This window comes from Gobio gobio (assembly GCF_949357685.1).
Source record: "Gobio gobio genome assembly, chromosome: 22".
In the NCBI taxonomy this organism is placed as follows: Eukaryota; Metazoa; Chordata; class Actinopteri; order Cypriniformes; family Gobionidae; genus Gobio; species Gobio gobio.
Genome location: NC_137118.1, coordinates 37,363,221 through 37,388,505, shown reverse-complemented (window position 1 = coordinate 37,388,505; position 25,285 = coordinate 37,363,221). Strand labels below are relative to the sequence as shown.

General features: G+C 41.9%; 1 protein-coding gene across 1 annotated transcript in view; it reads right to left on the bottom strand.

The window, feature by feature from the left end:
* Window positions 1-25,285, bottom strand: part of kirrel3a (kirre like nephrin family adhesion molecule 3a) — a 272,338-nt gene that overhangs the window by 37,616 nt on the left and 209,437 nt on the right. Inside the window, exons 6-8 of the mRNA XM_079804114.1 lie at window positions 24,946-25,051; window positions 5,607-5,755; window positions 5,318-5,445 (exon numbers count right to left, since the gene is read on the bottom strand). Of these exons, the coding sequence (XP_079660240.1) occupies window positions 5,318-5,445; window positions 5,607-5,755; window positions 24,946-25,051 (383 nt within the window). The remainder of the gene's footprint in view (window positions 1-5,317; window positions 5,446-5,606; window positions 5,756-24,945; window positions 25,052-25,285) is intronic.

Here is a 25,285-nt window from a genome sequence, read left to right as displayed (position 1 = left end):
CCCCGAAGTTCAGGGGTGTCCACTTCACTTCTATACCGAAGGAGGGCGCCCCCGTGCTTCAGGCGGAGATCGCTGTCCTATTGGCGAAGGACGCGATAGAGCCGGTCCCTCCAGCCGATATGAAGTCCGGGTTCTACAGCCCGTACTTCATTGTACCCAAGAAAGGTGGCGGGTTACGACCGATCCTGGACCTGCGTTACCTGAACCGCTCCCTCCACAGGATGCCGTTCCGAATGTTAACCCAGAAACGCATCTTCAGATGCATCCGTCCCCAGGATTGGTTTGCAGCGATCGACCTGAAGGACGCGTACTTTCATGTCTCGATTCTCCCTCGACACAGACCGTTTCTACGCTTTGCTTTCGACGGACGGGCATACCAGTACAAAGTCCTACCCTTCGGGTTGTCCCTGTCGCCCCGTGTCTTCACGAAAGTCGCGGAGGCGGCCATTGCTCCCATGAGAGAGCGTGGTGTTCGCGTCCTCAACTATCTCGACGACTGGCTGATTCTTGCCCAGTCGCGGGAGCAGTTGTGCGAACACAGGGACATGGTGCTCCGGCACCTCAGCCAGTTGGGTCTTCGGGTCAACTGGGAGAAGAGCAAACTCTGTCCCGTACAGAGGATCTCTTTTCTCGGGATGGAGATCGACTCGGTCGCCATGACTGCGCGCCTCACAGAGGAGCGCGTCCAGTCGGTGCTGAGCTGCTTGAGTACGCTCAAACGCAGTACAGCGGTTCCACTGAAACATTTTCAGAGGCTCCTGGGGCATATGGCAGCAGCAGCCGCAGTAACGCCGCTAGGGCTGCTCCATATGAGACCGCTTCAGCACTGGCTACACGACCGAGTCCCGAGATGGGCGTGGCACAGCGGGTCCCTCCGTGTCCAAGTGACGCCGAGATGCCGCCAAACCCTCACCCCGTGGTCGGACCCTTCGTTTCTACGGGCAGGAGTGCCTCTAGAACAAGTGTCCAGGCATCATGTTGTCTCCACGGATGCCTCACCCACGGGGTGGGGTGCCACGTACAACGGGCTTGCAGTATCGGGTCTGTGGACGGGGCCCCAACTGCAATGGCATATCAATTGCCTAGAGTTGCTGGCAGTTCGTCTTGCTCTCAGCCGCCTCAAAGGGTCGCTCAAAGACAAGCACGTTCTGGTCCGGACGGACAGCACGACGGCCGTTGCGTACATCAACAAACAAGGTGGTCTACGCTCCCGCCGTTTGTCCCAACTCGCCCGCCATCTCCTCCTGTGGAGTCAGAAGCATCTGAGGTCCCTTCGTGCTATCCACATTCCGGGCCTGCTCAATCGTGCGGCCGACGAGCTGTCACGGTTGCCAGTGCTTCCCGGAGAGTGGCGACTCCACCCCCAGGTGGTCCAGCTGATCTGGAGTCGCTTTGGGGCCGCACAGATCGATCTGTTTGCCGCCCACGACACGACCCACTGCCAGTTGTTCTATTCCCTGTCCGAGGGGACCCTCGGCACGGATGCACTGGCACACAGCTGGCCCCGGGCTCTGCGCAAATATGCGTTTCCCCCAGTGAGCCTTCTTGCACAGACACTGTGCAAGGTCAGGGAGGACGAGGAGCAACTCCTCTTGGTAGCTCCGTACTGGCCCAACAGGACGTGGTTCCCGGAACTAGTGCTCCTCGCGACAGCACCTCCTTGGCCCATTCCTCTGAGGCAGGACCTTCTGTCTCAGAGACGGGGCACCCTATGGCACCCGCGTCCAGACCTCTGGAAACTCCATGTCTGGTCCCTGGACGGGACGCGGAGGTTCTAGGTGACCTACCGCAAGCGGTAGTCGACACCATCGCTTCCGCCAGAGCCCCCTCTACGAGACGGCTTTATGCGTTGAAGTGGAACCTGTTCGTCGACTGGTGCTCTTCTCGCCGAGAAGACCCCCGGAAATGTTCGATCGGATCTGTGCTATCTTTTCTTCAAGACGGGTTGGAGAGAAGGCTGTCTCCCTCCACCCTCAAGGTATATGTTGCCGCCATCGCCGCAAGCCATGACCTCGTTAATGGTGAGTCCTTAGGCAAGCATGATCTGATCGTCAGGTTCCTAAGGGGAGCGAGGAGACTAAATCCTCCTCGCCCTTCTTCTATACCCTCTTGGGACTTGACTCTGGTGCTGACCGCACTTCAGAGGGCGCCCTTCGAGCCTTTACAGTCAGTAGAGCTTAAGATCTTGTCTCTAAAGACAGTACTCCTGATTGCATTGGCCTCAGTTAAGAGGGTAGGGGACCTGCAGGCATTTTCGGTCGACGAATCGTGCCTGGAATTCGGGCCGGGTGATTCTCAGGTAACCCTGAGACCCCGGCCTGGATATGTGCCCAAGGTTCCCACTACTCCCTTCCGGGACCAAGTGGTGAGCCTGCAAGCGCTGCCTTCGGAGGAGGCAGACCCAGCCCTAGCTTTGCTCTGTCCCGTCCGTGCTCTCCGGACTTACGTGGACAGAACGCAAAGCTTCAGGACCTCAGAGCAGCTCTTCGTCTGTTATGGAGGACAGCAGAAGGGAAAGGCTGTCTCCAAGCAGAGGATGGCCCACTGGATAGTGGATGCCATCGTCTTGGCGTATGAATCCCAAGACGTGCCCTGCCCGCTCGGGGTTAGAGCTCACTCCACCAGGGGTGTAGCCTCTTCCTGGGCGCTGGCTCGTGGCGCCTCGCTGACAGACATTTGTAGAGCTGCGGGCTGGGCGACACCTAACACGTTCGCTAGGTTTTATAGCCTGCGTGTAGAGCCGGTGGCTTCTCGTGTGCTCGCTTCCCATAGTCAGCTTCACTGAAGTGCCCGTTCTAGTGTCGGCTTGCTGCGCCATTCCCTTCCCCTGGAACGGATACGTGCGCTTATTTTCTCCAGTCGAGTTCCCCAGGATTGGCGAACCCTGTTGAGTCCTCCGCACCCCTCGGCAGTCGGATGTTGCGGAGCGTCCGACGCCAGGTCTGGCACTCGTATGCATTGGTGGAACTTGTGTCAGGCTGGGTTCCGTATGTCGTGACCCCTACGGCGGTCCCATACGTGTATCTCCACGGTTCAGCTCCCTACGGCGAGCTCGTGTCTTTCCCTTGGCAGAGTTCTCTGCCGTCTCAGTACGGTGTCGTCCCCCGCCTGCATTAGGCCGGGGCCTCCCCTGGGACTTCCGTATGTTGTGCTGCCCACGGCCAGCCCATACGTGTTCTTTCCACATGGTAACTCCCTCCGGGCATGATGTGGCTCCCGCAGCGTCCTTCGGGCACGCTTTCCCAGCGTTATCCAATCAAGTCTGCTGAATGGGTCTTGCGGAACAGCAGTTGACTCTTCTGGCGTGAATCTTCCCGCCCGCTTCAGAACGGGGTCTGAGGGGCTCTCGCTGGGCGCTGGAAGTGGTAGTAACTGTGGCGTTTTCCATAGGGATCCCAATTCGTCGGTTATTACCGACGTACGTCGTAGTGACCGACTGAAAGGGAACGTCTCGGTTACGTATGGTAACCCTCGTTCCCTGAAGGAGGGAACGGAGACGTACGTCCCGTCGCCACAGTTCCTTCCATCACTGCCTGGCCGGTCTCTGGTTAGGCTCCTCAGTGAAAAACGTCAGTGCGATGCTCTCGCTTCCTGTTTATACCCGCGGCGCGGGGCGGAGCGCGAGATGCAAATCTCGCACGCCAATTGTTCATTGGCCTGTTCTTAAGTTCTCGAAGCTGATAGGGGCTCTCTGAAGTGATCCCAATTCGTCGGTTATTACCGACGTACGTCTCCGTTCCCTCCTTCAGGGAACGAGGGTTACCATACGTAACCGAGACGTTTTTCAGTTAAGGAAACTGTCGAAATTGAAATCCATCCTTTTAAATAAGGACTTAGAGGTTGTTCTACATGCCTTTGTTTCGTCACGGCTGGATTATTGTAATGCTCTTTATTTGGGCATGAATGAATTTCTCGTTGCTCGTCTGCAGTACGTTCAAAACGCTGCAGCGAGAATCTTAACAAAAAACAAAAAATGGGATCCCATAACACCTACATTAATATCACTTCACTGGTTACCGGTGAAATACAGAATACAGTACAAGGTATTAATGTTTGTCTATAAAGCATTACATGACCAGGCTCCCCAGTACATAAAGGACATGTTGATCCCTTACCAACCCCAACGCCAACTGCGCTCCTCTCAGAGCATGCTGCTAACTGTTCCACGGTCTCGCTTGAGGCGAAGTGGTGATCGTGCCTTCTCTGTCGCTGCTCCTGCTCTGTGGAATGTGTTGCCCTTATATATTAAATCCTCTCCAAGTATAGATATCTTTAAAACAGACTTGAAGACTCACCTTTTCTATCAAGCTTATGGCATTTGATTAGGTCTGAAAACTATGAGAAATTTTATGTTCTTCTTGGTGTTTTGTTGTGCTGTTATTTGATGTTGGTACGACTTGCATTTTATTTTTATATGTGTTTATATGTTTATATGTGTTTTTTACTGTTTTTACCAATTATGGACAGCACTTTGGTCCATTTTAATGGCTTTGAAAGTGCTATAAAAATAAATTGAGTTGAGTTGAGTTGAGTTTTACATTGTAATCCTTTTATGTTTGTGTGTGTATTAAGCAGAGTGTTGGTGCGTTGTGTACCCGCCTATGGGTGCATATTACTAAAGCACCCTTTAGATAACAAAAAAAAAAATACTGCACTATTGACTTTAGACCAGGTTTTTATTGTTTAATGGCGCAGTCGTTTTCAGTTCCTCAAAATAGTAACGCGCCAACGATGCGCCTGAACACACCTTGTTTTCAGACCAGCACATCCATGGGCGCACAGATGGGCGCAAGTGCATTTGCTATTTAAACAAAGTGGGCGGTGGATGTGAAAAGGATAACTGCATCGGGCTGAAACTAGCAAAAATGCGCCGGGTGTACGATAGGGCCCTTCATCTTTGAATTCCTGAATTTGATCTGAGGCAACAAACAGAATGCGGACTAGTTCTACAAAGCCTTTGTTTGAAAGCTTTGAACAGTCATTTATGAGCCTTTTAGACAGGTTTTTTATTGTTAACTAAAACTAAAACTATTAAATACGTTTGTGTTAATTGGAGTGAAGCTTAAATAAAATCTTAATATTAGATCAACTAAACAAAAATTACAAATGTTGCCTTGGCAATTAACTGAAATGTGTTTTAAAAAAGAAAAAGCGCGAAAATTACTAACTGGAAATAATAACAAAAAATATGGCAAAAGCACATACAATTTCTACAACTTGAAAAAGGAAAATATAAAATTGAAAGCTAATTCAAAATATTAATAGGACTATAATAGTATAGATACATTTTCTGAGTAGTGCAGAGAAAAGTACGTACAACTCCATGGCCCCTTTTCATCCAGACGATGGTGAGCGATGGGTTTCCAATCCAAGCGCAACTGAACACAGCATCAGAACCCCGGTCCACCTGGAGGCTCTGGGGCTCAGCACCCAGACGGGGACCAACTACAAAACAAAAACAAAACAAAAAATAATTAATTAATTTCATTATATGCAAAAGAGCATTCAGGAAAGAAAGTCATGAAGGTTTGAAATGACATAAAATCATAAAAAAAATGTAATCATTAATAATTTTTGAATAAATGAAAAGAAACACATAAACTCACAGTAAACATCCACATTGCGACTGATGTTGGTGCTGCCCAGGGCATTGGTGACCTCACAGGATACTGGTTCAGTGAAGAAGGAATGATCAACCAGCACCTCATAAGTGTCTCCCGTCGCGTCTGTGATCATGTTTCCACCCTTCGCCCATCTAATTATCAATCAGAGACAAAAACAGAGCAAGAAAATGAACAACCCTGATGGACGCCGCCAATTTTCCCCCCAGATCTGCTCTAAAGATCAAAGGCGGTAAGAAAGGTATTTTTTCACGGGAAAATGACTGAGATCATGTCTTATTTGCATGGTGTACTGAAACAACAAAAGCCTCCTTTAGAGTGTCTAATGTAATTTTCAGGACACTGCATGTTTTTTATTTGTTTTATTTGTGCCTTTTCATTTTCATGCTGTCGGCAGGCCGTGTCTTCTTTGGCGGAAGAATAACAGGAAGACATTAAGAGGTTTTTAGATGTTGCCTCTGTCATTGGCACCCTTTGATGCTGCAGTCATTATAGTGAGATGTAAAGAGGGAAGCGAGAAACCACAGACAACGCAAGTGAACGCTACCGCTCTGGTTCAGAAGGGAAGATCAAGCACTGAGAAGATGGACTTTTGTTCGCATCTCTGAAGTAAAAGTGGACAGTGTTACAGAAATAAAAAAGAATTTGATATAATGAATGTATTCAACACCTCTGCTTTTTTATTTTATGTTTGGTATTTTCATCACTTTTATTGGCACAAAGCTCAACAATATCTTTTTTTCTGCTGGACAGAAACAAAATTGCAAAATTTTTATATTTTGCCATGTCTTTGCAACATGTTTTAAAAAAATTGGTCAGAAGCATTTTATTAACATTACCATTTATTATCTACAATGAATGTACAACAAAAAACATGTATTTTAAAGGGTATTTACACTAATATACACTCAAAAAGTTTGGGGTCTGTACAATTTTTTATGGTTTTAAAAGAAGCCTCTTATTGCTCACCAAGGCTGCATTTATTTGATAACAAATTACATTTTATATTTAATTTATTTTTAAAGGGGACATATTATGCCCCTTATCACAAGATGTAATAAAAACCACTGGTGTCCCCAGAATGTGTCTGTGAAGTTTTGGCTCAAGATACCTCACAGATCATTTATTATAGCGTGTCAAATTTGCCCCTATTTGGGTGTGAGCAAAAACACGCCGTTTTTGTGTGTCCCTTTAAATGTAAATGAGCTGCTGCTCCCCGCCCCCCTTCCAGAAGAGGATGGATCCTTTACACTAGCTTCAGATACTCCATCAACAACAAAACAGGCGAATCTAACTCAGCCAAAATGCCAAAAATAACCAGTTGTGGAGTGCAGCCTTGCCTGGACGGTTAGTGGATACATTTATGTAAAGTTAGTTGTTGTAGAGTTACGTTGATTCAACTCATCGCCTAGCATACCGTCATGTTAATCTATAAATTGTTGTATAGGTGCTCATGTGGGAATGTAAAAAAGTCTATCACCTGACTATACAATGCATAATAAATGTGTGTTTATGAATTGCGCAGACGTTGAGCCCTTTCGTGATAAAACTAACGACATAGCTCTAGTCTCTTAGCCTAGAAATCTAGACGCACCCTAGCGGCAGCAAATGCCATTTGGATCCAGGGCATCTAGCAACTCTCCGTTGGCTTGCGAGCTGGAAAAACCAAACTCTAGTCAGGCCAATCTCATCGTGTATAGAGTCGGTGGGCCGGAGTTGCGGTGGTTCCGCGTGCTACTTGAAAACAAAGAAGCTGGCGAACAGCAGTCTTTCAAATCGGCTTTGGCCGCGACTCTGGAAAACTTGGAGTTAAGCTTTTCTTTGAGACAAGAACAAAGAATGGCATTGAAGTCATTCTTAAAAAAGTAAGATGTGTTCGGAGTTTTGCAGACTGGATACAGCAAAAGTTTAATCTGTCAGCTAGCTCCGCTTCACCTTCTTCATTGCTCTGGTTGGTTGTAGCGCTATCCTATTGCGTGCAGAGGGAATTTGAAAGACAACCATTTATCCCGACTCTCGGATTGAGTCCTGCCAATGCTGTGTTCCCAGACCCAATATCTTGATGTGGGTCTGGATTGCAGGCTACTAGTCTGTGAATACTATTGTAACTTAAGCCATATTTGCCATACAACATTCTAAAAAGCTCATTCAGAAAAGAAATTGGCAGACATTCACAAAATATGAAGTGCCATCCTTACTTGTATGAAGTTAGAGCACGAAACGTTGGTATTGACCCATCCTTCAGAAATAACTTTTTCACAAATCCAGCATTACTGAGCCTTGTTGGTGAAGTCATGCATAAAATGATTTGCGCAAATATATAAAATTTGACCAACATTCTTTGGCACATTTCCTTCAAAAACTAAATTCATCCATGGTGTCCTCAGTGGCTCAGATGCCTGGAGTCTATGGAGACTTGTTTGTTTGTTGGTACATCCAACAACAGAAAATTGTAATGTTTTTTATTAAAGTAATTTGGTGCAGACATTGTAATACTCTATCTGATTCAGAGAGTAAACAGAAATGGCGGTCTCTGTGCTTCTCACTCAGGGGTGTGTCTATGCTAAAAGGGCAGATCATCAACAGTCATGGGCGGGGTTCCCTATTCTTACATAGGAGTAGGGGGAAATAAGAAACAGCGCGTTATGAGAGATCGATAATGATTGATTGAGATTACAAAAAAAAGTATTGGGTGGATTATTACAATTATAGGCTGGTTGTTTACACACACTGTGGACACACATCTATGTCCATATGAAAGTGAATATTGCATAATAGGTCCCCTTTAAATGTCATTTGTAAAATGTTATTCCAGTGATAGCAAATCTGCATTTTCAACAGTGCCCAAGAAATGTCTTATTATTAACAATGTCAAAAATGGTTGTGCTTCTTAATATTTTTGCTCAAACCATGATACTGAAAGTGTTGCTGTTTTTGTAGTTAAGAATGTGTTTAATGTTAAAGTTGTACTTATTCATTTGGCATTGAGGAACTGTTACCACAGTCATCGGCCTCATCTAGGATGGTGATGAGTCTGCACACAGACAAGAGGTAGCTGGCTGTGTGGTGCTGTCATAAGTTTAACATGCTCAAAACTGTGGAGATAATTGTGGACTTCAGGAGAACCCCCACTCTCCATCATTAACAGCACTGTGGCAGCAGTGGAGTCATTCAGGTTCCTGATCTCTACCATCTCTCAAGACATGAAGTGGGATTGACTCCGCTGTGAAAAAGGCCCAGCAGAGGTTGTACTTCCTTCACCAGCTGAGGAAGTTCAACCTGCCACAGGAGCTGCTGATCCAGTTCTTCTGTCCTATTTACTTCAATTAGTTCATTGTTTACTTCAGCGACCACATCAGATATCAGAAGACTAAAACAAACAGTCCGGGCTGCTGAAAGGGATTATTGGTGCTCCTCTGCTCACCCTCCGGGACCTGTACTCCTCCAAAGTGAGGAAGAGGGCAGGTAAGATCCTCAAAGACTCCACTCACCCTGGCCATAGCCTCTATCATTGTTGCCATCTGGACATCGACTCAGTACAACACAATCTCACAACAATTGCCATGAGGTCTGGTTGCTCAGAACAATAGGCATTAGAACATCTAGGCACAGGAGCGGCCTCTTCCCAAAAGCCACCTCCCTCTAGGCCTCTCTTAGTGCAATCCTCCACATTAAGTGCAATATTGTAAATTAAAAAAATGTATTAAAACACAGTTAATTTGTTGATAATCTGTAAATATGTATATTCTGACTTGTCTTTATACTTTTTCATTGTTTATTCTTAATTATTGAGAGGATTATTCAGAGGATTATTCCCAATTATTATGTGCTGTTGTTGTTGTATTTATATGTGCACTGGAAGCTTCATTATCAGAAAAATAATAATTGTGTGTGCAAGCACACTTGGCAATAAAGCTCATTCTGATTCTAATTCTGATTAAATGTTCAAGTTGAGTATGGGGAGGCTCTTCCCTATGTGTTGTGGTGAGGGGGTAGCCTAGAAATAGACACACCTTAGTGGCAGCAAATCTAATTTGCAGCCAGGGTAGTCTAGCAACTCTCCATTGGCTTGCGAGCTGGAAAAACTAAACTCTGGTCAGGCCAATCACATTGTTTATAGAGTCGGTGGGCGGCAGTGATGGGAATAACGGCGTTATAAATAAACGGCGTTACTAACGGAATAATTTTTTTCAGTAACGAGTAATCAAACTAATTACTGTTTCTCCTGTTACAATGCCGTTAGCGTTACTGAGAAAAAAAACGCGGCATTACTATAATTGAGCTCACTGAAGAGGTTTTCATCCGAACAGGCTCTCTGTCAGTCGGACCTGCAACGTGTGTGTGTGTGTGTGTGTGTGTGTGTGTGTGTGCGGGCATGCACGCCATGCGCGTTGGGGGGTGGGTGGGAGACAAGGTTGAGGATGATATGTTGAGTTCACACACACACACACACACACACACACACACACACACACACACACACACACACACACACACACACACACACACACACACACACACACACACACACACACACACACACACACACACACACACACACACACACACCTATGACACACACGCATATGCACAGTCACACACACCAAGTCCAACGACTTCAAAGGTAGCTTTCGCAAACTGGAAGTATAAGCACTACTTTTCCCTCGTTGAGGTGAAAGGTAAGAATGTTTATGTGCAACTTATGCCCATGAAGAAAGAGTCTCTCCACGTCGGTGGCAAGTAATTCTAATCTAATGAAGCGCCTCACATCATCACATGCCGCCACAAAATGAGTGGCTAAAAACCCAGGTGATAACGTGAGCTCCACTACCAAAGGAATAGTGTAGTACTGATAATATTTACACAATATTTACACTATAGTAGGCCTACTGATAATATTTACAATAATGTATTGAATTTGATAGGTGTCTCTCACATTGTCCCACAGCAACATTACAATAGTGTACATTAATGTACAATGTTTTATAACAATAATTTATTCTATTTAGTGTCCAATTCATTCATTTAACATATTTAATATTGGAGGCATCCAAGTAAAAAAAAAAAAAAGTAACTCAGTAGTTACTTTCCCTTGTAATTAGTTACTTTTATAATGATGTTTTATCATGATAAACCATGATAAAATGTACTGACGATTAGTAATATTGTTTAAAAATTAATTATCATTAAAACCGCTCGTGATTATCACGATTTTGAAAACGCGCGGTAAATCCTGTCCAGTCAGCGTCAGTCTAGTGCAGGCGAAGCATGCAACGCTGGTTTTTGAATGAGAAGAAATGGCAGAAGGCAGTGACAACACTCGGGGGATTGTTCAGCCTTCTAAAAGGACCAAATCTGAGGTGTGGTCATATTTTGGCTTTTACAAAAGTCCTGAGGGAAACTTAATCGAAGAAGGTCACCCTGTCTGCAGAACATGCCAGAATAAAGTCGCTGTAATAGAGGGAAACACTTAACATCTGCGAATGCAAGGCAAGTGGACTTTGACCTCAATACCAAAACTACGTCTGGTATTACTACCACTCACACTAGCCACTTTGGCGGTTGAACTTATTATAATCTTCTCAAAAGATATCTGTTATAATCGCGTTGCGCATTATAGCGAACCACACATGTTTCTAATAATCAGAGGCGTTCAGATTAGCCCGTTTTGTTCAGAGCGCACTCTCGCTCGCTGAAAACGTGCGATGCACGCAGGAGATTCACTCATCATACAGTGGTCAACTGTTTTTGTTCTATTTCAGCACCGAAAATAGTTTCAAACAAACACAGCAGAACCACAGGGCATCTGATATAACTGCCATAACGCTGGCTTTACGTTCGAGATTCGCAAATTTAGGGGCCGTCTCTACAGTAACATACAACATTGGTATACACGTTTCTAACTTCTATAGCATTAGAAGAAAATGACTTACAGTCATAAAACCAGCTGTAAAGTGTTCATCTAGGTGTCAGGTATTTTTGATGTTTAATAAAATAATCACAAATCATATGAAAATATGGATATGCATTATTTCACTAGGATACTGTTTGGGCTCATACACAAAATATGCTAGATTTAAATGCGTCATAGCTGATAGAACACTGATGAGAATATATTTACAGAGATAATATTAGATATTATACACCAAATTATCATTCATGCGTTGCTATTGATGACGGAAGGAAGGAAATCCCACAGAATAGAATCTAGCTTAAAAAAGTGCATAGAGCTGCTTGATTTATTTGTTGTTTGTTGATTTTCAAATATAAAACTTGTTGAAATGTTTTAAGTGTGTGCATCGGTTCTTTTTGAACACTTTCATCTCATTTGAAGAAAACCGTGATAATATTGATAACCGTGATAATTTGGGTCACTATAATCGTGATGTGAAATTTCCATACCGTTTCATCCCTAGTGCAGACCGATCGCCGTATGACAACAAAGTACATCCAGAGCATACGACTCCTTATGCTTTTGACTCGCCATGCAGTATTTTGATATCATGGGCGGATTGGTCTGCCAGGCGCAGATGCATCTCGAACAAGCCTGGTGTGTTGCAGTGTTGGTGTTTCCGCTGGCTCGCTAGCGTTGCTGAGAAAGATGAGATGTATACAGTAACGCAAGACCTGATCTGTGGTGGCTCTCTAGAAAGGTTCTTAGAAGGCTCGTCAGTCGAACCAACTCCGAACTGGCACTTTCACTGGCTCTGAACTAGCACCCGGTACATTCTGGTGGAAAAGGGGTATCATTTGCACATCTGCTCTCTCAACAGCAGCTCTACATGGGCACTTTGATGGAACTGAGACTCAAACTCACATTGCCTGCATGTACACCATGGCTCAATGTGTCTGTGACTACTGACCCCTAGGTCATGGCTCCAACACAAACATTCTTTTTTTTGCAGAGTCTTCCTTTGGGGACAGCAGCCTCCATGTGAACTCAAACACATGAGAGAGATCAACACACAGGACAGTGCTGATGGCTTCACCTGTCAATCTCAGCAGGAAACAGTCTGGCCAGCTCGAAATACAGTAAGAATGGAAGAAAAAAAAAAGAGGCCAAGATAAATGTTATATCCACAGCGATGGACAGATATCCATTACATTGCAATGTATGGGATTGTAAATGTGTAGCTAATCCAGTGGCAATTGATTAACTATCAAAAGCGTCTAAAATGAAGAAATTACTCTGGATCACAGCAGGTCTCTGCCATCTCATCACGGATTCAAACGAACACCGGAAAAGGCTTATTACATCCTGTTAGGAAAATTCAATTCCATCAATTAAAAACGGTGCCAATAGTCAACGTAAGCTGTTTATGAAATTATTTTAATCCTGTATGTTGTGCTAAAATAGGAAAAATGCTGCAAACAATTTCCATGGATCTTTGACATTTAAGTGATTAACTGTCTTACTTTAATTTAATCAAGACCCAGAGCAGTCTGAGAAATTACAGCGTCCTCCTGCCAGGGAGACTTTCTTTGGCTCAGACGAGGGCTGCGTCTTGACATATTCAAAGATGAAAACATTGTGTCAAACAGAGCTGTGACAACTTTATCTCAGAAAAGGACATGAGAAGAAAACAGTAACATAACCACAAATAAAACATCAGAAAAAAATGTCCAGGCGCAGCCAGAAAGACAAATCGGGCTCTCAAACCTTCACAATACACAGATCAAATCCATGTTTCTGCTGCTACACCCAGCTTTCTTTACATAATTCAACAGCAATAGTATATACATATAAACCTCTGAAGGTGTAAGCCGATACAACACCCGTGGAAACAAAATTGTTTGTTTTTTTAAGATGCTGCAGGAGGGCTGTCTGTGATCTGCTGCATTTCAAATTAAAACACTGGGTGGTACAAAACCGTCTCCGCCAAAACAAGCGATCAGCCACGTGGACACTGATGCCGACCGATGCCAAGCAGCAAAGCCACATGTTCACATCAAATGTTCGACACGCCCAACAGAGCGTCTTCCATTAGACACTTCAGAGGTGACAAATGAGGATAAGACAAGACAAATCACCTACGCCAGAACAAAGCCGCCAACACCAGCGCTGACAGAAAGCCCCTGGAGGGACATGAAGCACATACTTTATTCACAGGCAGAAAACCGACGTGTCTGATTCAACCCATTAACGTCCCACTTTTCCGCTCTTATGCCGGTTCAGACTGCATGATAGTTTTGTCTTTTATGATAGTCACTGTGTCAGACAATTCTTAACTGACTTACTTTCTTAACGGACGGACTTAACAAGAGTGTAAAGTTTATTCAAGTGTTCTATTAGTATACTTATTTTAAACTAAGAAGAAGAAAGTATACTTTCAGTCTACTTTTTATATCCCTCTATGGTATGGTGTTGCCTCCAGGCAACATAGTCTATTTTAGTTTATTTTTAATAAAATGTAACACCAATGTATTGGTCGAACCTATCTTAGGGAAGAAGAACTCAAATACTAAACAATGAAAGTGCAAAAAATTGGTCACATGTCCATTTTGTGTCCTGTGTCAGCGCATATGCACAGGTTTACATGACTCCATATTTTCTCCAATGAAAAGTGCATTTTTCATACATTTCCGTCCAGTTAATCACCCACAAAAAATATGAGTCAGCTTCACTGGTAAGTAGAGAAGTATTTTCAAGAACTTTACATTATATATCATCAAATGTTTTAGAGTAAATAACAAAAAACTGTGTGTTGCCTCAAGGCAACATTGTACCATAATGGAATCGCATAAGGCCATACCAGACACACTGGGTTGGATACAAATATAGTATATTTGTAAGGAAAAGAGCTAGAATTCTGTAAATATATTTGCATTTTGGCATTATTTTTGTAATGCACGAATAAGATTGGTAATTCACATACTATAACTGCACATATTATGATCTGCAAATGTTCTATAGCACTTAAAAAAAGGGATAAAACACAACTGATGAGGGTGAGGATGAGGTGTCATGTAATGATGAAGATGAGGTCATAGTGACAATCCGGCAGGGCAAGATCGAAGATGGAGATGAGGATGAAGATGGATATGATAACTTGATGTTCCACAATGGTACAATGTTGCCTGAGAGCAACTGCTGAATTTGAAATGTTACTTTTTATTAAATATTAAATTTGTAATACATTATAAACTGGATAAATGTGTTTATTCAGGTGTCAGGTTAAAGAAATCAATGTTTTCAATAAATATATTTATTTTTTCTACATGGAAATGTAAAATGTTTAAATTTTTCCGTTGTGGCACAATGTTGCCTTGAGGCAACAGACTTAAAAAATATATATATATATTAAAAAATAATGAACATTTGTATTGCTATTGTTATAGTGTCCTGTTTTAAGCAGGAAAATCACCACAAATAATTTTTTCCTCATTGAAATCATATTGCGTACCATAGAGGGATATACTTCTCAGAAATATACTTAAAATTGCACTTAAGTATACTTGACTTATACTGACAGAAAAGTCTAAGTATATTTGGCCTATACTTGCACTCAATCTTTTGATCGAGATATACTTAAAAGTATAATTAAGTATTCAAAGTATACTTGGCTTGTTATTGTGTTTAATCTTTTGATTGAGTAGCCTATTAAATATACTCTTTTTTGTCTTATGAAACTTATATTGTTTAAAAATATTGATTAGAATATTGATATAAAACAGATATGTTCCTAATTCTGCGTATCTGAATTGTTGTGTTGCGTATTGGTTGTCGTCCACTATGACACACTATATGAGATAAAACAACCGATTCTTGCATCCCAATGCCCATTGTTATTAACGAATCATCTCTACACCATACATCAAAGGGATTGTGCCAAAATCGGGCTGATACTGTGTAGTCCTTTGGATGAGACGTTAAACTGAGGTCCTGACTCTCTGTGGTCATTAAAAATCCCAGGATGTCCTTCGATAAAGAGTAGGGGTGTAACCCCGGCATCCTGGCCAAATTTGCCCATTGGCCTCTGTCCATCACGGCGTCCTAATCATCCCCATATATACGATTGGCTTCATCACTCTGTCTCCTCTCCACTAATAAGCTGGTGTGTGGTGGGCGTTCTGGTGCAATATGGCTGCCGTCACATCATCCAGATGGATGCTGCACATTGGTGATGGTTGAGGAGATTCCCCCCTTATATGTCAAGCGTTTTGAGTGCTTAGAAAAGCGCTATGTAAATGTAACAAAATATTATTATTATTATTATTAGTCCGAACCTAGTCTCAGCCTCAGACGTCATGCCCACGGACAGTTGGTTGAACATCTGATGGATATGGCACACTTATTTGGAAACACTTCAGGAGTTACGAAGTCTTCATCTGATCGGTTGAATTCTACAGGATGTACGTGACTCCAAACTCCCTCGTGGAAGAAGAACACCGTTGTGTTTACAATTGTGACAATGAGCGCTTACCAGGATCAACTAAACACTGGATTTTCTAAAGTGTGTGAAGTTCATGGCTCCATTGTTGCAGTAAACGTTCTTGAATTAATAATTTAAAGATTACAGACTCCGGTCTGTTATTGCAGGGACATCGACTTTACATTTCCACGCCCCTAAACATGACGTGGAACAAAATGAACTTGTTCCGTTACATATCAGTCAAACGTCCTCTTGGCGGTCCTTGACCAATGAAAGCTGCAACAGAGTCCAGACCTTCTGCCGTCAGTCTGAAGGTCTGGCTACGCGAGGCTAGTCTGAACCTGGTATTAGAGTTCAAGAAGAAGAAAAAAACATCCTCGGCCAGAATTAAGAGATGCTTTCTCTTTTACTCTTTTCTATAGCAAGGTTGTGACTTATCTTTTGAGTGCAGTGGCTTTTATTGAACTCTCCATGATGGCTTCACATTTGAAGGTGTTATTTTGGTGGGAGCAAGGTCTTGGTTTAGAATAAATTAAAGACCACATCCTTAGAAAAGAAAGAGCAGAAATCTATATGCGATTTCACTGTCACTGTGAATTTCACACGCACTACATCACACTGCCTCCCTAGGACAATGCAGTGCTTTTCTCCATACAGTCCAGCTTACTGGTATCATAAACACAGTTCACAGTGCTCACAGCAATTTGTAGATATGTAGGGATGCATAAGCAAAATTATTAATTGTTACTTTTCTATTCGTGCTCCAGCAATGAAAAAGCGTCAAAAGCCAATAAACCCATTATAATCAGTGATGCTGTCTACACTGGATGCGGAGCGGCACAACAAATTCCAGACAGTAAACTGACGTGTCCGGTGTAGACATGGTGTAAAGCCACAAGAGAATTAATAATAGAACTAGAACCGTTTTTTACATTTTGCAATGTAATAACTTTGTTGAAATGAAACCCATTTAGACTTCACTGCGGTGAAAAAAACTTTGCTCTCCCGCTTGCCACACACAAAGCGAGGCAAACACCTTTGGGTGCAGTCTAGCAGCTCTTACACAATTATATATATATATAAAAAAAAAAAAACTATCTGCGTTAGCGTTTGCACCGACTAGCCGACTAATCGACTTTAAAGGGTTAGTTCACCCAAAAATGAAAATTCTGTCATTAATTACTTACCCTACTTAAGCTTCATGATGCAGTGTTTTGAAATCGGTCATCACTATATAAGTCGTTATTTAGGGGTTTTTGTGTGAAAAAAAACTAATTCTCGTCGCTTTATAAAGTTATTGTAGAACCACTGTAGTGAGATGGACTTTGTAACGAGGTCTTTAGTACCTTTTATGGGTCTTGAGAGTGTAAAGTGCATTGTGCCAATGGAGGCCTTTCTGAGCGATCGGATTTCAACTAAAATATCTTAATTTGTGTTCCGAAGAAGAACGGAGGTCTTATGGGTGTCGAACGACATGAGGGTAAGTAATTAATGACAGAATTTTCATTTTTGGGTGAACTAACCCTTTAATGCTCTGCCATGACTATTTTCGTGCTAAAAATAGCGCTTCAACCGCATCGACTAGTCGCTGGCCTACAGAGGGCGCAACAGGATAAGCCATTTCTTGACATGCAGGCTCTGTTTCCAACAGTTAAAAATTACAAATAAATGCATACTCAGAGAGCTCTTCACAAGACATGTTTGATTATACCATCTGGATGCTCAAAATTGATCGGGAGAATGCACGCTTATTATGCAGGTAAGTTAATCACCGCTCTAAACTAATGCGTTCTGCATTGTAAAACACACACAACTCGCACATCAAGTGGAGATCGCGCGTGCCTCACACAAAACCATTCAGTAGTGCAGAAATGTATTGTCAACACTGTTCTGTGATTTATCAATAAAATAGCTTAGAAACTGAAAAGTTATAGCATATATTTCTTAGTAACTAAAACTCACAGCTTCACTATTAGTAGAGAGACGCTGGAATATAATCTATAATCTTTATTGTGCTACTTTATCTGTATCTGATTTAGAACGAGCAGAAATCTGTGAGAAAGATAACGACCCAAAGACAAAAGAACTGATACAAAAGCTGTTATGTAGGAGCAATAACCTAATGGGCACAAAAAAAACGTGTTCGCGTCTCAGCTCAAGGTTCAGGGTTATTTGTTTATTAATGACGTCATCAGCGACTAGTCGACGTCGACTCGACTTTCATCACATAAATGTTGGCTTTAAAAAATCGGAAGTCATTCAACCCCTAATCTGCGTTCACTTAAAGGTGTCATGAACTGAGGTCTAATTGAGACGTTTGCGTGGTACATTCAAAAACATCATAATAAATAAGTAATAGGCTATTTTCTGCCATGGTTTTGAGGCTCTCTCAAGGCATGGTCGGTTTTGATGGGCGTGCTGCACTGAAGACTTGGAAGTAAACGCCCACGGCTAGGATTGGATAAGCTTTGCATATTTAATGAGCTTCGGCTCCCACATGAGTACGCATGAGGCATTGTTTTGAAAGTGTGTGACAAACGGCAACCGGAACACCGGAACAAACACAATGATTTATCTCTCATCCACTCGCAATTAATATGAATGTTATTTTATTTTACTTGGCCCGCCCCATCGGTGGATATACACGTGCGCCAACGTTGCAGACAGCATGATCAAAACTTCCGCGATTGTATTTTTCCTTCAAACTTCAAGTCAAGAGAGTGAAAGCACATCAAGAAAGGAATGTTATTTCACTATTTATGATGATATGTATTGGTAGTCCGTCTGGAAAACGCATAGCCCCGGGACGTTGGGCTGCCCTGTGACAGTGGTAAGTTATGTTTAGATAGACATGTACACAATGTAATGTAATATCACTGAAGGGTGATATGGCCAGCAGCCATATCACCCTGCAGCCCAAGACAGGTTTCCCACTGAAGCTAAGCAGGGCTGAGCCTGGTTAGTACCTGGATGGGAGACCAACTGGGAAAACCAGGTAGCTGCTGGTAGAGGTGTTAGTGAGGCCAGCAGGGGGTGCTCACCCTGTGGTCAGTGTGGGTCCTAACGCCCCAGTATAGTGATGGGGACACTATACTGTAACAAGCACCGTCCTTCAGATGAGACGTTAAACCGAGGTCCTGACTCTCTGTGGTTATTAAAAATCCCAGGATGTCCTTCGATAAAGAGTAGGGATGTAACCCCGGCATCCTGGCCAAATTTGCCCATTGGCCCTCTCCATCATGGCCTCCTAATCATCCCCATATAGAGACTCTGTCTCCTCTCCACCAATCAGCTGGTGTGTGGTGGGCGTTCTGGCGCAATATGGCTGCCGTCACATCATCCAGGTGGATGCTGCACATTGGTGGTGGTTGAGGAGATTCCCCCTTTCTATATGTAAAGCGCTTTGAGTGCCTAGAAAAGCGCTATATAAATGTAACAAATTATTATTATAACATTGTATTTGATCTGTAACAATGCAATACGATCACATATAAAACATATTTACTCACATTGGTGATTAGCTTCATGCCTTCATGTAATATCATACTATCTATAAATCCAGTCTCTTATTTACAAACAAATCCGGTGAAATGAACATACGTGCAATGTCTTCCCCACATGAGCTGGAACTTCAATAAAAATAAAGTTAATTTTTGTGTCCCCATTTGCTCAAATAGCAAAAGAAAAACTCCACAATAGTGATTTCACAACTTTCAAAAAGAGGGAAAACATAGAGTGAGATTGATAACGGCAGTGAAAAGAGAGAAATATGTTAATTTTTACCATCACTCCCATAGACGCTGTAGCACCCTCACAGCAGCGGTAACTTGTATAAAAATGAAAATACAAAAACTTTGCACGATTTACGATATTATATTGATGACCGTTAAACACGTCATCACAGTCTGTGAAAAGTCTCTATAGGCCTATAACCTGAAGAAACAATTATTATTATTTTATTTTTTTTACAATTTTTACAAACATAGATATCATAATATAGATATCTTAAAATAAGTGTTGTAATATTAGAACATATTTGCTACATTTAATATATTTTATTATATAAATATGGGATTAAAAAGTCTGAATTCACACTGAAAATCTAGGATTAAAAAACATTGAATTGTAAATGTGGAAATAGTTTCGACTATTTTACTAATATTTTATTTAAATATTATTCTGCAGTCAGAAAGTTGATGGTGTGAACTTACAGTGTTCTTTTTTCCATCAAAGCACAATATTTTCTCAAATAATGCATGGCATTAGGTTTTGTGGAGTTCATGTCAGCTCGAGTGCTGATGTAAAGCAAAAAAAAGAAAAAAAATCACACTAAATAAAATCATTTTCATTAGTGGTCTCAAACGTTTGCTCCCCACCGTATTGACATCAGCCATCGAAAAATCGTTTTCAGTCTAACACTAGTGGAGCTGTGAGATCACAGCACGGCAGATTCCATTAGACGTAAAATTGCTCTGCGAAATTATGAAAAGCCATGAATGAAAAATACTCAAGGTCTTAAATGGCCATCATGACCGGCGAACATAAAGGCTTTATTTTTGCTAATTAATTTACAGCTTCACTAATCTCATTTCAAATGCCACAGGAGGACAGTGATGGGTTTTATTTCTGCGAGCGGCTGGACCGGACGCCTCCAATAAGCAATGCTACATTTCGTCTTACAAAAAAATAAATAAAACAAAACAAAGTTCAATTAATTTCCATATTTATGTAAACAAAATGAACATGAATAAAATATTGGCTAGTGAAAATAATCCTTCCTCTTTCTAGTGAGGCAGCTCTAATCCTCTCAGAGGAACGGTGTAATGCCCACAGGAAATCTCCCGCAATCAGTAATGACTTTCTTCGTAATTAGTTGGGCTTCTGTGTTCCTGCAGTGTGAATTCAAATGCTGTGTTTCACCAAGAAGCCAGTCTCCGTGTGGAAGTTTCCCTGTGCTTGACTGATGATTTCATGACATTACATTTGGCCGAGGGTTCGGTCTGTGGCACAGCGCATATTTGAAGCCTGCTGCAGTAGGTCAAGGGACAGGAGACACACAGTGTCCTCTGAGCTTTGGAGAAATCCTTTGTCCAGCTGGCTGAGGGCAGAGGCACAAGTGTCTGGTGTGTGTCGTCTGCGCTTCTTTATACTTCTTCGGCATGAATAATGAATGAAACTCTTATGGGGCGGCAGGTGAGATCGTCTCTAGCTCCACACTGATTAAAAAGATGTTGTTTGGCGCTGTGTCTCTCTATTTGTTGAACATGTTCCAGTAAAATCAAAAAAATGCAAACAAATGTGTTCCTGACGGGTTACGACTGATACAGTGGCAGATTTTAGGATGAAATGGTCAAAAAAGCATGAAATGTTAATTTGAGCACTTGAATGATTATAGCTATCGTAACATTATTAAAAAAAAAGTTACACTACTGTTCAAAAATGACCTGTGATGGCAAAGCTGTGGTGAAAATCATTTTTTTAAATGTTTTTTATATGTCTATGTGGTGTTTTTAATATGTTTTAAGACAAACCATGCGCACATTCAAAGTCAACATCATTGCTGAGTATTTTCTCATTAAAACTGCAGAGAAAAAAATATAAAAACACATTTTGAAATCGCTGGTGTTTCTTACGTCACAAACTACCTGCGGGCGGGCTTTAGCATATCATTAACCGCGAAGCAGGGGAGTCTAAAGAGAAGCCAGTATCCCAGTATATTTTTCTGATGATATAAAAAAATTGGGTACATTTAGCAATATAGCGGGTGAATTATGTATATGATGTATTTTACGATGTTATGATGAACTATATTCCTTTCTCCAGACGTTGTTCAAAGTGGATACTGACTTTTATAAGGCAGACTAAGATGGTTTGTGTAACATTAGCAACACATTATAAGTTGTTTGATAATGCAGTCAAGCAAAAGCCTACATAAAGCCTAAAGAGCGATACATAAAACGCATTCGTATTCTATTAGTATGTAAATGTAAATGTAAAATGTAATCTGAAACATCGACGTGTAGACAAGCCTGAATAATTCACTCTTCCACTTCTTCTTCGGAATCGGCTTCTGGTTCAAACATATATGTTGAACATTTATGGCTGAATTAAACCAGTATTTCCACTTGCCATCATGCAGTGTTTACCACAGTAAAGTAAAGTTGACTGAGTGGATCTCTGAGCTGGTGTGAGTGAGTGGAGGCAGAGCTCATTTGCATATTCATGGTTCTGCGCATGGGTGATATTTTAGGGGGGCCAAGATTTTTGTTGTACCTGCATTCTGTATCAGCAATGTATTCGCCATTTAGCCTATTTAATAATTGATTTAATTTTGTTATCATGGGACATGACACGTTCAAAATGTGAATCATTGTTTGTCTATCATTTTGCGAGCAGCTGGTGATAAAGAAAAATGCCACATTGCAATATTGGCAGTGGATATATCATAACGCCATGTGCAAACTTTGCCAGGCTAACTTACTGCTCACACGTCGCGGGTCTAAATGACTGCACCTCGTGGATCACAGGCAACTAGAGACTTAAGGGTGTTAGTAGACTTGTAGATGGAGTAAGTCTGACTCTGAAACACTAGTGAGCTTGGTCTCTGAATCTTAAGTTCAGTGCAGTCTAAGATGGCAAAAGTATTAGGAAATTCTTCCTTAAATTTAGCTGGCATGTTCTAGGAAATAAAATCCCTGTGTGGCCAAATAGACAATTTGCCAAGACTATCATACATATAGTCCACCCAGGAGTTGATCAGTGTGCCGACACAAACGTAAACGAATGTTAAATCTGAAGGCTAGGTCTTTGTGGTCAAAATTTGATCTTCATTTCATTTGTAAAAATTGCGTACGCAGTGAAAGTTGTTTGATCTCATTATTGACACATACGTATGAGAGAGGAATGTGTGTTTGTGGTGCACTTGGGTCAGTTGGAATGTTAAAAAATTCACAAAAGCTGTTAAATTGCTCATAAGAAAACCCTGTGCAGCAGTGGAAATAAACCACTCACTTGAAGGTTTGACAGACCTTCCGCACTTAGTTACGTTTGGCCACGATTGGCCTGTGGTGGTTTTCGGGAGTGGCTTAGCGAAGGGTCAATTATTCACTACAGAAACTGACATTAAAAACAAACCAAGTTTATGGCATCTGACGCTGCATTAACGGCGCATATTCTCTTAGAGACGATGAGAGATTAATAAAATGTATTTTCCTAATATTTCACTTGTGCCCCATTGTGAAAAAATATATATTTTCGTGATTTCACAAGTAATTAATGTTTAACAAGTTGTTTTTGAAATGAGCAGTAATTAAGCTAATCTAACTAATTTGTATATCCTCGCAGCGCTTCAGTTATGCGTTGATGCGCTGTGAAATATTGCGTGGGAAATTAATTGTAATATTAATTTAATAACAAAAGTAGTCTAATCATAATAATAATTTAATAAGCATTGCGTGTCCGTCCCCTGCTCCACAGGCACGACATCAAGCGATTATTGTTTTATACAAATCCACATGAATGGTTCAGTGCTCAATAGCTTTCACTGAAATGTCCGAGAGTCTCTCCAGTCTCATGGTGTTTCTCGTCGTGCTTTCAGTCGGCGCAAGCAAGAAAAATGTATTTCACATGATGTGGTGTTCATCGGCACAGTCAAAAATAACTTAAAGAGGTTGCAATCTACTATACTGTAGACTAGCTTGACTCTCTGGACAGTGAGTTTTTCTTGCTTATGCTCTGAACGGGCCATTCATGTGGATTTAGATCTCGCTCAGGCCGCGCGGTTTGAGGAGGCCTGACTAACTGCTCCCACTTGTAGTGGAGCTGATGGCTTACATCAGGAAACTCTGTGACTACAATAGATAGTCCCCCCCCCCCCCCCCTTCTTTTAAAAGCAATCTTACAGACCCTAAACTTCTTGAACAGTAGTACTTATCTATCAAGGTAAAGATACTGGAGCACAATTCATATTCAATTAATTAAAGGATGAAAATTTCCTGATATTTTACTCACCCCCATCTCATCCAAGATGTTTGTGTTTTTCTTTCTTCAGTCGAAAATAAATGAGGCTTTTTGAGGAAAACATTCCAGGATTTTTCTCCCCATCATAGACTTCCATGGCAACCAAAAGTAGGCGGAAGTACCGCCCCAAACGAACGTGCGAGGACTAATACAAACGGCCTTTACCAAAAAACACTCCATCTTCAACTTCAAAATCATCCGACATCGTTGTTTTACCTTTTTACGGCTAAAGGACGTTTGTATTTGTCTTCGCATGTGCGCTTTGTAAACACGGGGCCGGTACTTCTGCCTACATCTCTGTGAGAGTGCATTGATTTGTACCTTCAGCATTTTGGTTGCCATGGAAGTCTATGATGGGGAGAAAAATCCTGGAGAGTTTTCCTCAAAAAACGTAATTTATTTTCGACTGAAGAAAGAAAGACATGAAAATCTTAGATGAGATGGGGGTGAGTAAAATATCAGGAAATTTTCATTTTGAAGTAACATCTAATCCTTTAATATTAATGAGCTAAGCCTTGTGATGAACACACAAAAAAAATTAATAATAATAAATAAAAAACAGGAAAACTTGCACTGGTGCCCCTGCCTACCCTACTTGTTTATTCAAAGTAATGTAAAAGTATATTACAAAAACATGAATTTCAAATTACTATTCGCATATGATTTTTTTTGTTGTGGTTTTGTAGCATTTCACACAAACTCTCAATTTTCATATAATCATGTGTTGAAACAAAAACATTCATTTATGTGAAATTCATGTGTTTTTTTCTTGTGCACAATATCAAAAACATCAGGAGAGTGAAAGAAAGAGACACTGGGAAATAAAACAAGAATTTCAGTCGATGTGTGTGTGTGTGTGTGTGTGTGTGTGTGTGTGTGTGTGTGTGTGTGTGTGTGTGTGTGTGTGTGTGTGTGTGAGTGCAAGCTCTCACCTGTAATGAGTGACAGGGGGATTCGCTTTAGCGGCACAGTGAAACTTGACCAGATTGCCTTCCAGAACAGGCTGCGGTTCCACAGAGAGGTTCACCAGTGGGAAATCTGGAGGAGCAGAGAGGGCCAGTCAACTTCATCTTCCTGCAGAATGTCTCAAAACGCTCATTAATAAACACTCGTCAGAAAGATTAATTGCGGATTAAAGAACAAACTAAAAATACTCGAAAAATTGGGAGCGGCTTGATTATTCTTTTTCCCGTTAATGAGAGCTACTTTGCATTAAGATTAATTGGCGCCTTAACTCGCCTTCTAACTGCTGAATTAGAATTTAAACTACTT